The 15,454-nt window shown below is 39.8% G+C and overlaps 1 protein-coding gene across 4 annotated transcripts in view; it reads left to right on the forward strand.

Annotated features, from left to right (window-relative positions):
- Positions 1–15,454, forward strand: part of Ccdc18 (coiled-coil domain containing 18) — an 80,023-nt gene that overhangs the window by 18,444 nt on the left and 46,125 nt on the right. For 3 of the 4 annotated variants that reach the window (XM_090334208.1, XM_090334207.1, XM_090334211.1), the window contains exons 10-14: positions 4,161–4,452; positions 6,803–6,927; positions 8,391–8,551; positions 12,215–12,435; positions 14,585–14,695. In XM_090334208.1, the coding sequence (XP_090190334.1) occupies positions 4,161–4,452; positions 6,803–6,927; positions 8,391–8,551; positions 12,215–12,435; positions 14,585–14,695 (910 nt within the window). The remainder of the gene's footprint in view (positions 1–4,160; positions 4,453–6,802; positions 6,928–8,390; positions 8,552–12,214; positions 12,436–14,584; positions 14,696–15,454) is intronic. The other variant, XM_090334210.1, reaches the window with a different exon arrangement.

Raw genomic sequence — 15,454 nt, forward strand, 5'->3', positions numbered from 1 at the left:
TCCTGTAGCCATCCAATTTTCCAGTACTGTTTATCAGAAAGATTGTCCTTTTTTCAATGTATCTTCTTTGTTGAAGATCTGTTGTCTGTAAATGTGTGGAATTATTTTTTAAAGTGTTTTGTCCTGGTCCATGCTCTACTCACCAGTTTTTGTACCAATACTGTTTGTTTTTTTACACTGGTTCTGAGGTTTAAACTCAGTTTGGAGCTCTGGCTTGGCTTTCTTGCTCATGTATGGTGCTCCTTCACTTGAGACAAACCTCTACTAGTTTTTTTGCTGTTTAATTGGAGATAAGAATCTTAGGGACTTTCTACTTGGGCTATCTTTGAACTATTATCCTCAAATCTCAGCTACCATATTTTGTTGTTGTTGTTGTTGCCAAGCTTGAATTCAGAGTCTGGGGGCTATCTGTCCCTGAGCTTTTTTCTTTTTTCTTTTTAACTCAAGGTTAGTGCTTTATCTCTTAAACTACAGCTCCACTTCTAGCTCTTTTGCTCAGGGTATTGCGTTACCATTTTGAATCACTACGTTTCTTCTGACTTTCCTGAGGTTACTTGGAGATAAGAATCTCACAGACATTCCAGCTCAGGCTGGCTTTGAACTGTGATCCTCAGATCTCAGCTTCCTGAGGGCCCAACTTACCCCCTTTTTCTCTCCCCCTTTCTCTCTCCCCCCTCGCTCTTCTCTCTCTCTCTCTCTCCCCCGCCCCCTCTCTCTCTCTCTCTCTCTCTCTCTCTCTCTCTCTCTCTCTCTGTCAAAAGCACATAATACTGCTGCAAAGAGCCAAATCAATCTTGAACATAAAAAGCAGGAGGCATTATACTACCTGCCTTCAAAATATACTACAAAACTATTGTAATAAAGACTTTTCTTTTTGTCCACCATGGGACTTCAACTCTGGGCCTTGGTGTTATTTCTGAGCTCTTAGCTCAGGGCTATCATCCTATACTTTGGCCTGGCTACCCCAGCCCTCCTGAATAGCTAGGATAACAAGCTTGAGCCACCCTGCCGGGCTAGTACTTTGTCTTTTGTTTGTTTGTTTTGCCAGTCCTGGGGCTTGAACTCAGGGCTTGGGTACTGTCCTTGGACACTTTTGCTCAAGGCTAGTGCTCTGTCCTTGAGCTACAGCACCACTTCTGGCCTTTTCTGGGTGTGTGGTAGCAGGGAATTGAACCTAGGGCTTCCTGCATGCTAGGCGAACACTCTACCACTAGGCTACGCTCCTGGCCCCTATTTTGGTTTTTGATTGTTTGTGGGGCTTGGACTCTGGGCCTAGGCTCTGACCCTGAGCTCAATACAGCTCTACCTTTGAGCCACTGAGCCACTGTACCACTAATTGTTTTCTGGTGGTTAATTGGAGATAAAGAGTCTCATGGACTTTTTAGTGCCCAGGCTGCCTTTAAACAGAGATCCTTTGGATTTTGTTTTCTTTTTCTTTTCTTTTTTTTTTTTTTTTTTTTTTTTGCCAGTCCTGGGCTTGAGCTCAGGGCCTGAGCACTGTCCTTGGACTTTCTCAAGGCTAGAGCTCTACCACTTGAGCCTCAGCACCACTTCTGGCTTTTTTCTATGTATGTGGTACCGAGGACTCGAACCCGGGTCTTCATGCATGCTAGGCAAGCACTTTAACCACTAGGCCAAACTCCCGGCCCCCTTTTTTTTTTTTTTTTTTTTTTTGGTGGGTCACAGGGCTTGAATTTGGCCTGAGCCCTTCAGCTTGAGGCTACTGCCCTACCCCTAGGCCTGGGTGTTGTCCCTTACCTCTTCAGCTCAAGTCTACAGCCTGCCCTTGAGCCAAGCCCCACTTTCCATTTTCTAGAGATTAATTGAAGAGTCTCAGGTCCTTTTATGCCTGGGCTGGCTTTGAACCTTGATCCTCAGATCTCAGCCTCCTGAGTAGCTAAGATTACAGGCATGAGTCCTAGCCCCCAGCAAGCTTTGGATTTTGTATATATGATTCATATTATTTACAAAGTGAGGATTTGACTTCCTGTTTTCCAATTTTGATGTCTTTTATTTTTCTTACTTGATTGCCCTGTCTTGTCCTGTCAGTACTATGTGGAATAAAAGTGGTGAATATGGGGCCAGCAGTTTAGCCTAGTGGTAGAGTGCTTGCCTAGCATGCACGAATACCCGGGTTCAAGTCATCAGTATCACATACACAGAAAAAAAGCCAGAAATGGTGATGTGGCTCAAGTGGTAGAGCTCTACCACTTGAGAAAGCACAAAGACAGTGCCCCGGTCATGAGTTCAAGGCACAGGACTGAAAAAAAAAAGGTGGTGAAAATGGACGTTATTTTCTTATTATTTATTTTCTTTTTCTTCTTTTTTTTTTTTTTTGCCCGGGGCGGGGCCGGGGGGGGGTTGATAGTGGGACTTGAACTCTGGGCCTGGGCATTGTCCCTGAGCTCTTCAGCTTAAGGTTACCACCCTACCCCATTGAGTCACAGTGCCACTTCCAATTTCCTTGTGGTTAATTGGAGTCTCCTAGGCTTTAGTGCCCTTAAGTGCCCAGGCTGGCTTTGAACCATGATCTTCCAGTCACAGCCTCCTGAGTAGCTAGGATTACAGATGTGAGTCACCACGCCTGGCTATTATTTCTTATTTCTTACTGTCTAAATCAGAAAACTTTCAGCTTTTCCTTGTGGCTACAGGGGTAGGGCAGTAGACTTGCACTTAAGAGCTCAAGGACAGCACCCAGACCCAGAGTTCAAGCCCCACCACTAACAAAAAAAAAAAAAAAAAATTAATCTATTGAGATGACCATATAGTTTTTTTTTCCTATCATTCCATTGGTATGTTTTTTCTTATTGACTTGTCATGTTGAGTCTTCCTTTGTCTCTAAGATAAGTTCCTGTTGATTGTGGTAAATATTTTTTTCTGTGAGCTATTGCACTGTTTGCAGTACTTTTTTCATAATTTTTACATTTATGTTTATCAAAGATACCAACTTGTAGTTTTTCTTGTTGTTATATCATTACCTGGTAAGTCTTTTTTTCTTATTTTTTTTTTCAATCCTGGAGCTCGAACTCAGGGACTGAGCACTGTCCTTGGACTTTTTCAAGGATAGAGCTCTACCACTTGAGCCACAGCACTACTTCCATCTTTTGGTGTTTATGTGGTACTGAAGAATTGAACCCAGGTCTTCATGCATTCTAGGCAAGTATACCACTAGGCCAAACTCCCAGTCCCAATTATTTTTATTTTTATTTCTTTGCCAGTCCTGGGCTTGAACTCAGGGCCTAGACACTGTCCTGGTACCTCAAGGCTAACTTTGAGCCCTTGAGCTGTTGTGCCAAGATTGTCCCATGTTCTGGGAATGACACCCCCCCCCCCCCCCCCCCCCCCGCCTTGCTCAGGGCCCATGTACTAGGAATCAAAAACACATGCTCCCGGAACTAGCCCGGACTTGAACCCCAGGTGGCAATAGCCCAATACTCAGTGGTTAGACATCTGATCTCTGACCAGTCCTGATGTGACCAGTGGTTCGAAGTTACCAAACAACCAATCAGGTTATTGATTGTAACTATGGAATTCCCCTATAAAAGCTGTGTAAAACCTTTGTTTGGGGCCTCTTGGCATTGCTGGCTACAGGCACATGGAGGTCCGAGTTTGAACTCTTAATAAATGACCCTTGCTTCTTAGCTTTGACTTCAGCCTCTGGTGGTTCTTTTGGGGTCCTAGGAATTCTGGTACAACAGAGCCACAGTGGTACTTCTGGCTTTTTCTGAGTAGTTTATTAGAGGTAAGAATCTCATGAACTTTTAAAAACCAGGCTAGCTACGAATCACAATCCTTAGATCTCAGCCTCCTAAGTAGGTAGGACAGTGCCCTGCTCAAACAAGTTTTATTTTTTCAGTCAGTTGTAGGGCTTGAACTCAGGACCTGGGAGCTTTCTCCCTTGTGCTCAAGTCTAGTGCTCTATCAAGTAAGCCAAAGCGCCACTTACAGTTTTGAGTGGATAAGAGATAAGAGTCTCATGGGGACTTTTCTGCCCAGGCTGGCTATCAATTGTGATCCTCAAATCTCAACCTCCTCTGTAGCTAGAATTACAGGTGTTATTACAGGTTCCTGGCATGAAACAAATTTTAAAGTGAAAATAAACACTATTATTTCAAATGGATATGTATTTTTTTTCATTTTGATGATTTTTAAAATTTTAGGCAGTTAAAAGAAGAAAATAGCATTGGAAAAGAAAAACTAAGGACAATGGCTGTGAAAAATTCTGAAGTTATGGCACAGTTAACTGAATCTAGGCAAAATATTCTGAAGCTAGAGAGTGACTTAGAAGATAAGGATGAACTATTGAGAGAAAAATTTTCCCTGATGAATGAAAATCGAGAATTAAAGGTCCGTATTGCAACACAGAATGAACGACTGGATTTGTGTCAACAGGAAATTGAAAGTTCAAGAGTAGAACTGAGAGGTTTGGAAAAAATGATATCCCAGTTACCAGTAAGTATATCTGAAAAGAAATTTTCTGTACTCTATTACCCAATGGGAAAGACTTTATTTACTCCACAATCACTTTGTGGTTGCTTTATTAGCTTCTGTTTTGCTGCTTGTTTATACTTTCAGTCAATAGTTTCTTTTTAATATAACCCATACACACTCGCTGCAAGCTAGCCGTTCTAATCTTCTATCTTTGTTTGCTCTTTCAGATGTAAAAAATTATTATTGAAGTTTCATATATATATGTATATATATATATACACACACACACAATAAAGTCATCTCTTTAAAATGTACTATTCTGAACTGGTGCCTTTGGCTCATGCCTATAATTCTAGCTACTGAGGAGGTTGAGATCTGAGGCTCAATGTTCAAAGCCAGCCCGGGCACAAAAGAACCTGAGACTCTTCTCTCCAATTAACCTCTAGTAAATGGGAAGTGGGGCTTGGCTCAAGGGTAGGGGTGTAGCCTTGAGCTGACGTCATCAGAGACAACGCCCAGGCCCAGGGGTAGGGTGGTAGCCTTGAGCTGAAGAGCTCTGGGACAGTGCCCAGGCCCAGAGTTCAAGCCCCATGACCCCCCCACACACACACAAAAAGGTACACATTTGATTTGGTGATAATTTTATGGGGCTGGGAGTTTGGCCTAGTGGTATAGTTTTTGCCTGGCATGCTTGAAGACCAGGGTTCGATTCCTCGGTACCACATACATAGAAGAAAGCCAAAAGTGGTGCTGTGCCTCAAGTGGTAGAGCTCTAGCTTTGAGAAAACCTAAGGACAGTGCTCAGGCCCTGAGCTCAAGCTCAGGACTGCCTCCCCCACCCCCCAAAAAAATGGAAACCAGAGAGGCTGGGCACTGATGGTTCCAGCATGTAATTGTACCTATTCTGGAGACTGAGATCTGAGGATCATAGATACAAGCCAGCGTCTTACCTCCAATTAACTATTTAAAAAAATGAAAGTGTTGGGCTGAGAGTTTGGCCTAGTGGTAGAGTGCTTGCCTAGCATGCACGAAGACCCGGGTTTGATTCCTCAGTACCACATACATAGAAAAAAGCCGGAAGTGGTGCTGAAGGTCAAGTGGTAGGGCTCTACCCTTGAGAAAGTCCAAGGACAGTGCTCAGCCCCTGAGCTCAAGCACAGGACTTGCAAAAGAAAAAGAAAAAGAAAGAAAGTGAAGGTGTAGCTCAAGTAGTACAGTGCCAGCCTTGAGCAAAAAAAGCTAAACAAGAATCAGTCCCTGAGTTCAAGCCCTAGTAACTGAACATATACATACATGCGCACACACACACACACAGAGGAACTTATTGCGTCTGCCTCTGTTGGGAACTTGTCATTGAAAGGGATGAAATAAAGGTAACATATTAGAGAAATATGTCATACTTTGTTTTTTTCTATGAATATAGATTGAATGGTAGATTTTTTTCTTTTTTTTTTTTGCAAGTCCTGGGGCTTGAACTCAAAGCCTGGGCACTGTCCTTGAGTTTTCTCAAGGCTAGTGCTCTACCACTTAAGCCACATCACCACTTCCTGCTTTTTCTGTGTTGGTGATACTGAGGACTCCCACCCAGGGTTTTGTGCATGCTAGGCAAGTTCTCTACCACCAGGACATACTCCTGGCCCAAATGGTAGATTCTTAAGTGTTTTAAATTATTATAAAACATGGAATTATGAAGCCGAAAGCTCAGAAAGTATCTGATTTAATACCATTAACAGCTATTCTGAAAGTACCTTTCTCATCTATATTTTATATTTTATTTTTTTTTGTGAGTCATAGGACTTGAAATCGGCTTGGGCTCTGTCCTAGAGCTCTTCAGCTCAAGGCTACTGCCCTACCCCCAGGCCTGGGCATTTTCCCTGAGCTCTTCAGCTCAAGACTACAGCCTTACCCTGAGCCGACCCCCACTTCCCATTTTCTAGAGGTTAATTGGAGATGAATCTAAGGTCCTTTTGTGTCTGGACTGGCTTTGAACCTTGATCCTCATATCTCAGCCTCCTGAGTAGCTAGGATTATAGGCATGAGCCACTTGGCTCTCATCTATATCTTTAAATACTGACACATATAACTTCACTTAGAAATACATACATTGAAAATACTGTTTGAGTATTTTTGTTTTAATTTAATGTGTTATTATGAACTATATCCTTATTGTTATGTAACTGAAGAATATGTAACTCAAGTTTAATTATATATTTTCATTATCTTACATTTTCATTGCAATTTAAGTTCTGCTTATTAATAGATGAGATTGTTTCCATTAAATTTATACAAATTTTTCAGATTTGAGTTCTGAGTAGAAAAATAGTTGCTTCATACACATACAGTTTTTTAATATTTGTTTTTAAACTTGCAGTTAAAAAAAGAAGCACTTGGCTTTAAATCATCTCTATCTAAGCATCAGATGAGTAGTTTGTCACACAAGGAAGACAGTTGTGTTGGCTGCTGTGAGGCAAATAAACTGATGATTTCAGAATTGAGGTATATTTTTCAGATCTTAAGTTATAGCAAATATAGAGGGTTTATTTGAATATTAAGACATTGGCAGGCATGTTCTATAATGTCAGCCTTAGGGAGGCTGAGGTAGGAGGGCACAAGTTTAAGGCCATGCTATGCGACCTAGTGAGTTTGAGGTCAACCTCAAGCTCAGGAATACATGGTAAGGTCCTGTGTCTAAATAAATGGGTTAAAAAATAATGTTTACTTGATAGAATATTGTAGTGATTCTGTGATTCCTCAACTAAAAATTGATTCTTGGGACCAGGAGTGTAGCCTAGTGGTAGAGTGCTTGCCTTGCATGCACAAAGCACTAGGTTCCATTCCTTGGTACCACATACACAGAAAAAGCTGGAAGTGGTCCTGTGGCTCAGGTGGCAGAGCACTAGCCTTGAGCAAAAAGTGTCCAAGGCCAGTGCCCAGGCCCTGAATTCAAGCCCCATGGCTGGCAAAAAAAAATTATAATAATTGGTTTCTCAACATTTTGTAATTTTTGCTTCAAATCTGTTTTGTTTTTAATAAAAAATAGAAGCTGGGCACGGTGGCTCATACCTTTAATCCTAGCTACTCAGGAGGCTGAGATCTGAGGATCGAGGTTCATAGCCAGTCCAGACACTAAAGTCTGTGAGATTCTTATCTCCAAATAACCACTAGAAAACTGGAAGTGGGTCTATGGCTCATGGTGTAGGGTGTAGCCTTGAACTGAAGAGCTCAGGGACAGTGCCCAGGCCCAAAGGTCAAGCCCCATGACTAACAATAACAAAAAACTAGAACTGTACGGGTAATAGCCTTTGGCTTTTACTTACTTACTTCTCCCCTAAGTATACACTCTTTTTTTTTTTTTTTTGCTAGTCCTGGGGCTTGAACTCAGGGCCTCGGCTCTGTCCCTGAGCTTCTTTTGCTCAAAGCTAGCATTCTACCACCACTTGAACCACAGTACCACTTCTGGCTTTTTCTGTTTATGTGGTAGTGAGGAATCCAACATGGGGCTTCATGCATGTTAGGTACTACTAAGATAGATTTCCAGCCCCACCATCTATGTTTTGGAAGCATATTTTTCTATCTGTATTATACTAATACAATTTAATATATGTTTATATTGTTTGCAGTTTTTTATCCAGCATCATATAAAAAATCTTTTCTGGTTAGCTAGAATAACTGATAAATTGATGAATTTGTGTGGCTACTTTAGTAGTAAGTAATGTAGGATTCTAAAATTGAAATTGCCTCAGGGTCTCTGACTTTTCAACTTTAGTAATTTCTATCAAGTTTGGAAAGTATGAGAACTAATTGTAATACTTTAGTTGATAGATTTTCACATCATGTGCAAAAGTTGACCAGTATAAAAATTTTAAAGTTTTTGCCAAGTTTAAAAGTTAAAACAAAAATAGTATGAGATCTTTCTTATAGAATCCTAATAATTTTTGGCTGTTTTTCTTTTCTGTCAGGATTAAACTTGCAATAAAAGAGGCAGAAATTCAAAAGCTACATGCAAATCTGACTGTGAATCAGTTATCTCAGAGTCTTATTGCTTGTAAGGATAGTCAAGAAAGTAGCAAATTAAATATTTTAGAATCAGAACCTGTAAAACTGCGTGGTAATCAAGTAGGTGAGTATATTATATTGACTTATTTTCATAAATGATAAGAATTCTTGGTGATTGCATATTAAAGAAGCAGATTATCAGCTGGTTATGGCACTTTGTAATAGTATTTCTGATTATTGTCTGATAAAACAGCAAAGACTTTGCAGAATCTTTTATGAAAATATGTATTATGATAGTGATACTGTGGTTCAAAGTAGTAGAGTGGTAGAGGGCTACCCTTGAGTGAGAGTACTCAAAGACTTTGCCCAGACCCTGAATTCAAGCCTCATTATTGACCCCCCCAAATATACATATTAAACATAATATATACAATTATTATATAATATATAATCATATATGTATTATGATATGTTAATATAGTATATCTTATTAATGTATTATATATCATTAACATATCTATGTATTATATATTATTAATGAATATAATGCTAATATATTATATGTAATAATATGTATGTATTATATAATTATATGATATGTACAATATAATTATATATTATATATTAGAAGATGAACACAATTCAAATATATGTTTGATAAGTTTTCTTTTTCCATCACCCTTGTTATTATAATCAAAACATTAATAATTTCATCAAGAACCTTTGTAGTCCTCAGTTTCTTTTTTTTTTTTTTTTTTTTTGCCAGTCCTGGGCTTGAGCTCAGGGCCTGAGCACTGTCCTTGGACTTTCTCAAGGCTAGAGCTCTACCACTTGAGCTTCAGCACCACGTCCGGCTTTTTTTCTATGTATGTGGTACCAAGGAATTGAACCCGGGTATTCATGCATGCTAGGCAAGCACTTTAACCTCTAGGCCAAACTCCCGGCCCAGTCCTCAGTTTCTTTTAGGATTACTTCTTGAGTTTAGGGTGTTTGGGTTTTGGGGGCGTGAACTCAGGGCCTGGCACTGTCCCTGAGCTTCTTTTGCTCAAGGGTAGTGCTCTACCACTTGAGCCACAGATCCACTACCAATTTTTTGGTGATTAATTAGAGATAAGAGTCTCCTGGACTGGATTTTGGGTTTTTTTGCTGCTGGTCCTGGGACTTGAACTTGGAGCCTGAGCACTGTACCTCAGCTTGTTTTACTCAAGGCTACTGCTCTATCACTTGAGCCACAGTGCAACTTCTAGACTTTACTAAGTAAACTACTCAGACTTTTCTGTCCAGGCTAGCTTAAACCATGATCCATAAATCTCAGTCTCTTGAGTAACTAGGTTTATAGGCATAAACCACCAGTGCCCAGCTCCAGCATTGTATTTTAATCTCCAAATTGAGAAGATAGGTCTAGGAAGCGTAGGCTATCTACAGTCTTTGATACTGCATGTACATAAGCTACATAAAAATATCATTTGTTTATGCTGGGCACCAGTGGCTCATTTCTATAATTCCAGCTACTCAAGAGGCTAAGATCTGTACTGGGAGTTTGACCCAGTGGTAGAACGCTTGCCTAGCATGCACAAAAACCCAGGTTTGATTCCTGAGTACCACATACACAAAAAAAAGCTGGAAGTGTTGCTGTCACTCAAGTGGTAGAGCTCTAGCTTTGAGGAAAGCCCAAGGACTGGGGGGCCAAGATCTGAGGATTGTGGTTCAAAAGCAGCCCAACCAGAAAAGTCTATGAAACTCATATCTCTAGTTAACCACCAGAAAATCAGAAGTGGTGCTGTGGTTCATAGTGGTAGAGCACTAATCGAGCAAAACAGCTCAGGGACTGCTTCTAAACCCTGAATTCAAGCCTCATGACTGACCAAAAAAACATTTTTTTAAAGATCCTAATGATACTATACTTAAATTTACTGTATTATATTTATACTATATTTATATATACTATATAAATTTACCATACTTAAATCCTAACTATACTTAAATTTCTGGCACAAGGAATAATCTTTAGGTTTCTAGAAAAATAAATGCTCTAGAGCCAGGAGTTTGGCTTAGTGGTAGAATGCTTACCTAGCATGCACAGAGACCTGGGTTCCATTCCTCAGTACTACATACATAGAAAAAGCTGGAAGTGGGGCTGTGGTTGAAGTGGTAGAGCTCTAGTCTTGAGAAAGCCCAAGGACAGTGCCCAGGCCCTGCGTTCAGCACCCAGGACTGGCTAAATAAATAAATAAATAAGAACTTAAAGTGAATGCTCTAGAGCCATCTTTGTTATGTATTTAATTTAGAAACTGTTACCATATTTGATACACATTTTTCCTTATATTTCATTCTCTATGCTTCTTACTTTTTAAGTCAAAAACTAAACTTTGAAGCCAGGCACAGTGACCCACGCCCGTAATCCTAGCTACTCAGGAAGCTGAGATCTTAGGTTCAGGGTTCAAAGCCAGCCCGGGCACAAAAGGACCTGAGACTCCAATTAACCTCTAGACAAAAGGGGAAGTGAGGCTTGGCTCAAGGGTAGGGCTGTAGCCTTGAGGTGAAGAGCTCAGGGACAGCGCTCAGGACCAGAGTTTAAGCCCCATGATGCACAGAAAGAAAGGAAGGAAGGAAGGAAGGAAGGAAAGAAGGAAAGGCAGGCAGGCAAAGAAAGAAAGAAAAGACAGGGGCTTTGGGAGTTTGACCTAGTGGTAGAGTGCTTGCCTAGCATGCAGGAAGACCCGGGTTCGATTCCTCAGTACCACATACATAGAAAAAGCCAGAAATGGTGCTGTGGCTAAAGTAGTAGAGTTCTAGCCTTGAGAAATCCCCAGGGTACTGCTCAGGCCCTGAGTTCAAGCACGAGGACTGGAAAAAAAAAAAAAAAAAAGAAAAGAAAAGCCAGAAGTGGTCCTGTGGCTCAAGTGCTCAAATGGTAAGAGTGCCAGCCTTGAGGAAAGCCCAAGGACCTTGGGGGGGAAAAAAAGAAAAAATTTTAAATTATAAAATAAAAAAAAAACCTAAACTTTATGATTGTCTCCAACTCTTTAAATGGTTTTGTTTTTTTATTAAAGAATTTATTGGGGCTGGGAGTTTGGCCTAGTGGTTAAAGTGCTTGCCTAGCATGCATGAAGACCCGGGTTCGATTCCTCGGTACCACATACATAGAAAAAAGCCAGAAGTGGTGCTGAGGCTCAAGTGGTAGAGCTCTAGCCTTGAGAAAGTCCAAGGACTGGCAAAAAAAAAAAGAATTTATTAACATTGTTTTTTACATCATATTTCAAATGACATGTTTAACAAACAAGTGTTCAAGAAGGGAATTTCGATATACAATCACTAGCACTTAGTTTTTAGAACATAATCAAAATTAGGTTAAGGGCTTGCATATCATAGATACATATTAATTTATGAAATAAAACATGTCTATAGAGTCAGTCATAGGTTTTTATGTCTATGTTGTTATGTTTATATTTCCAATACCATGTCTATAGCATTGGGTATGCAAATATTGAGTTCTCGTTCTTGTACTGTTTGGATCTTATAGTCAAATATTAAGGATACCACGCGCCTTTTGTTCCTTTGGTCTTGACTTGTCTCACTCAACATGATTCTCTGTAGATTGAAATTGATAAATTGATACTTTTTATTTGTTTTGTGGGAGTGTTGTAGGGCTTGAACTCTGGGCCTGGGTGCTGTCCCTGAGCTCTTCACCTCAATGCTACTGCTCTACCCCTGAGCCTGGGTGCTTAAATGGATTTTTAATCATTGAGATTTTATTTAGAACAGTTTTGTTTTGTGTGTGTGTTAGCAGAAAGTGTAAAAGGCCGAAATCAACAGATAAACAAGCAATATGAAAGAGAGAGGCAACGACTTGCTACTGGAATAGAAGAACTACGCACTAAGCTGATGCAAATAGAAGCTGAGAATTCTGATTTGAAAGTTAACATGGCTCACAGAACTAGTCAATTTCAGCTGATTCAAGAGGAGCTGCTAGAAAAAGCTTCCAACTCTAACAAACTAGAAAGTGAAGTAAGCTTGGAATTAACTGGGTGTATGTATTACATTTTGAAACAGGAAGAAAGGTATTCTTGTGACATTTTCTAACAATTTAAGTCCTGACTTAAAAGGGTTTTAGAAAATAGCACCACATTGTTATAAAAAAATCTTAAAATCATATTGGGAAATATATTTTGACTTAAGTTAAAAGAAAATGGGTCTCAAATTTAGTGGAAATAAACTTCATTGTACCAGCTTATATTCTTGTTGAATATATTGAAAATTCAGAAAGATCTTTTTCCAACATTGATAATTCTACCACCAGAAATAATTAAAGCCCTCATTTGTACTAATTTTAGTATGTAACTACTTCTCTTGAAAAATGGGTTAGACAAGCCAGGCACTGGTGGCTCATGCCTATAATCCTAGGTACAGGAGGCTGAGACCTCAGGATTGCAGTTCAGAGATAGCCCTGGCTGAAAAGTCCTGAGACTCTTACTTCCAAATTACCACCAGAAAACTGAAAGTGGTGATGTGGCTCAAAGTGGTACAGCACTAGCTTTGAACAAAAGAGCTTGGGGACAATGTCCAAGCCCTGAATTTGTCAAAGCCTACCACCAATTAAAAAAAAAAATTGGTTAAATACCTTCTTCTTAATAAAAAAGCTTAGAAACAGAAATTTCCTCTGAAAAAAAGGCTCTCCATTCTTGAGCCTGTAAACTGTATCATTGGTCATCTTTCTAGAAACAGTGAACTTGTATAATCTAGAGCTTCCACACTTTTTGTTCCCTGTATTTATTTTTTCTTTTCCATGACTAACTTCTCATTCATTTCACATCATCCTCAAAGATGCCATCCATCTATGTCCTTTACCTAAAGTCACCCCCCAGTCATTTTCTATTACATGGCCTAGTTTACTTTTTTCCTAACTCTTAAAATTCCTCTGTTTGGGACTAGGAGTGGTAGAGTGCTTGCCTAGCATGCACGAAGACATGGGTTCCATTCCTCCGTACCATGTATACACAAAAAACTGGGAGAGGGGCTGGGCTCAAGTAGTAAAGCGCTAGCCTTAAGAAAGCCAAGGACAGTGCTCAGGCCCTGAGTTCAAGCCCCAGGACTGGAAAAAAATAAATAAAAACCCTCTGCTTTGCTTATCTTGAGTTTTTCTCCATCACAATATAATCTTAAAAGACAAGTGCTTAATCCCTCTTCTTCACTATTAGATCCCTAATATAACCATGCTGAACAAATAACTGTTTGTTTAGTGAATGACGTTTTACAAGTATCATAGAACCTCCTGTATACTCAGTGTTCAACACAGTGTTTGGTTTAGGAGTATGAGCCAAGTGTAGCTGTTGTATACTTTAGATATTACATTAAATATTTTTGCTTGGAAAAAAAAGGAGGTGGACACTGGTGGTTTACACCTTTAATCCTAGCTACTCAGGAAGCTGAGATATGAGGATCATGGTTCAAAGCTAGCCTGCGCAGAAAGTCCTTGAGACGCTTATCTCCAGATAACTGTCTGAAAACCAGAAGTGGCACTATGGCTCAAGTGGTAGAGTGGTAGCCTTGAGCTGAAGAGCTCAGGGACAGTGCCCAGATTCAAGCCCTACGACCCATGCAGGAGAAGCAGGAAGGTTTAAAGTATATTCCTGTTTGAATATAAGTGTCTCACTTAATGTATTACATAGTTGAAGAGGTAACAGTGTTCTGCTCTTCACTATACAATTTTCTTCTAAAATAGCTCTTGATACATGGTTTTCTTTTAAAATAACTCTTATTACTATGTATTTATATAATTATGAGATTCAAAAATTATTCTCAATGTGCCCTACATATTTTGCTACTATAAATCTGCCTACTTTATTTAAAAACAATGTATAAGTAGAAAAAGGAACAGGTAGGCTGGGAATGTGGCTCCCTGGTAGAGTGCTTACCTAGCATACATGAAACCCTGGGTTCCATTCCTTAGTACCATAGAAAAAGCTGGAAATGGTACGTGGCTTAAGTAGTAGACTGCTAGCTTTGAGCAAAAGCGTCTTGGATAGTATTCAGGCCCTGAGTTCCAAGCCATAGGACTGGCAAAAAAAAATAAATAAATAAAAGAAAGAAAGAAAGGGACAGGTATTTGATTTTACCTATTAAATCTAATTTGATATTTGTGTTGATATGTTTTCAGATGACAAAGAAATGTTCTCAACTTTTAACCCTAGAGAAACAGCTGGAAGAAAAAATAGTTGCATATTCTTCTATTGCAGCAAAAAATGCAGAACTTGAACAGGAACTAATGGTAAAAATTTACCTTTGTTTTTGTTTTTGTTTTTTCATGTGTGTGGATGGTGTTTACTGTGGAGCTCTGGCTAGTCTTTCCAACTATTATAAGTATCCACCACCATACCCAGAGATTTTTCCCTATTACTACAAACTTACTTTTGACTTTTAGGTTCTTAATTTGTAGCTTTTTTTGGGGGGGGGGTCGGTCATGGGACTTGAGCTCTGGGCCTAGGTGTTGTCACTGAGCACTTCAGCTTAAGGCTGTTGCCCTACCCTGGAACCACATAGGTTTTCTGGTGATTAATTGGAGATAAGAGTCTCAAGGACTTTAGTGCCCTGTCTGGCTTTGAATGCCATCCTCAGATCTCAGCTTCCTGAGTAGCTAGGATTACAGACATGAGCCACCCTGCCCAGCTAACATGTTTGTTTTCACAGCATTATTGTATAATGTAGTTAAGTTAAATCTTATTACTGTGAGAGTATAAATTATTGCTGCTATTATTCATCCTACATAACTGAGCAAAGTATAGTAGGGCAAGGAATGTGGGTTAGTGATAGGAGTGCCTGCCTAGTATGCATAAGGCCCTGGGTTCCATTCCTTCCTACCATATAAACAATTTTTTTAACTAAAATAAATATAAACCAGGTGTGGTGGCTCACACCTGTAATCCTAGCTATTTAGGAGGCTGAGATCTGAGGTTTGCAGTTCAAAGCCAGCCTGGGCACTGAAAAAAGTCTTTGAGACTCTTAACGCCGAATAATCACCAGAAAATCA

The sequence above is a fragment of the Megascapheus bottae genome, chromosome 6 (assembly GCF_031878675.1).
Source record: "Megascapheus bottae isolate mThoBot1 chromosome 6, mThoBot2.hap1, whole genome shotgun sequence".
Classification (NCBI taxonomy): domain Eukaryota; kingdom Metazoa; phylum Chordata; class Mammalia; order Rodentia; family Geomyidae; genus Megascapheus; species Megascapheus bottae.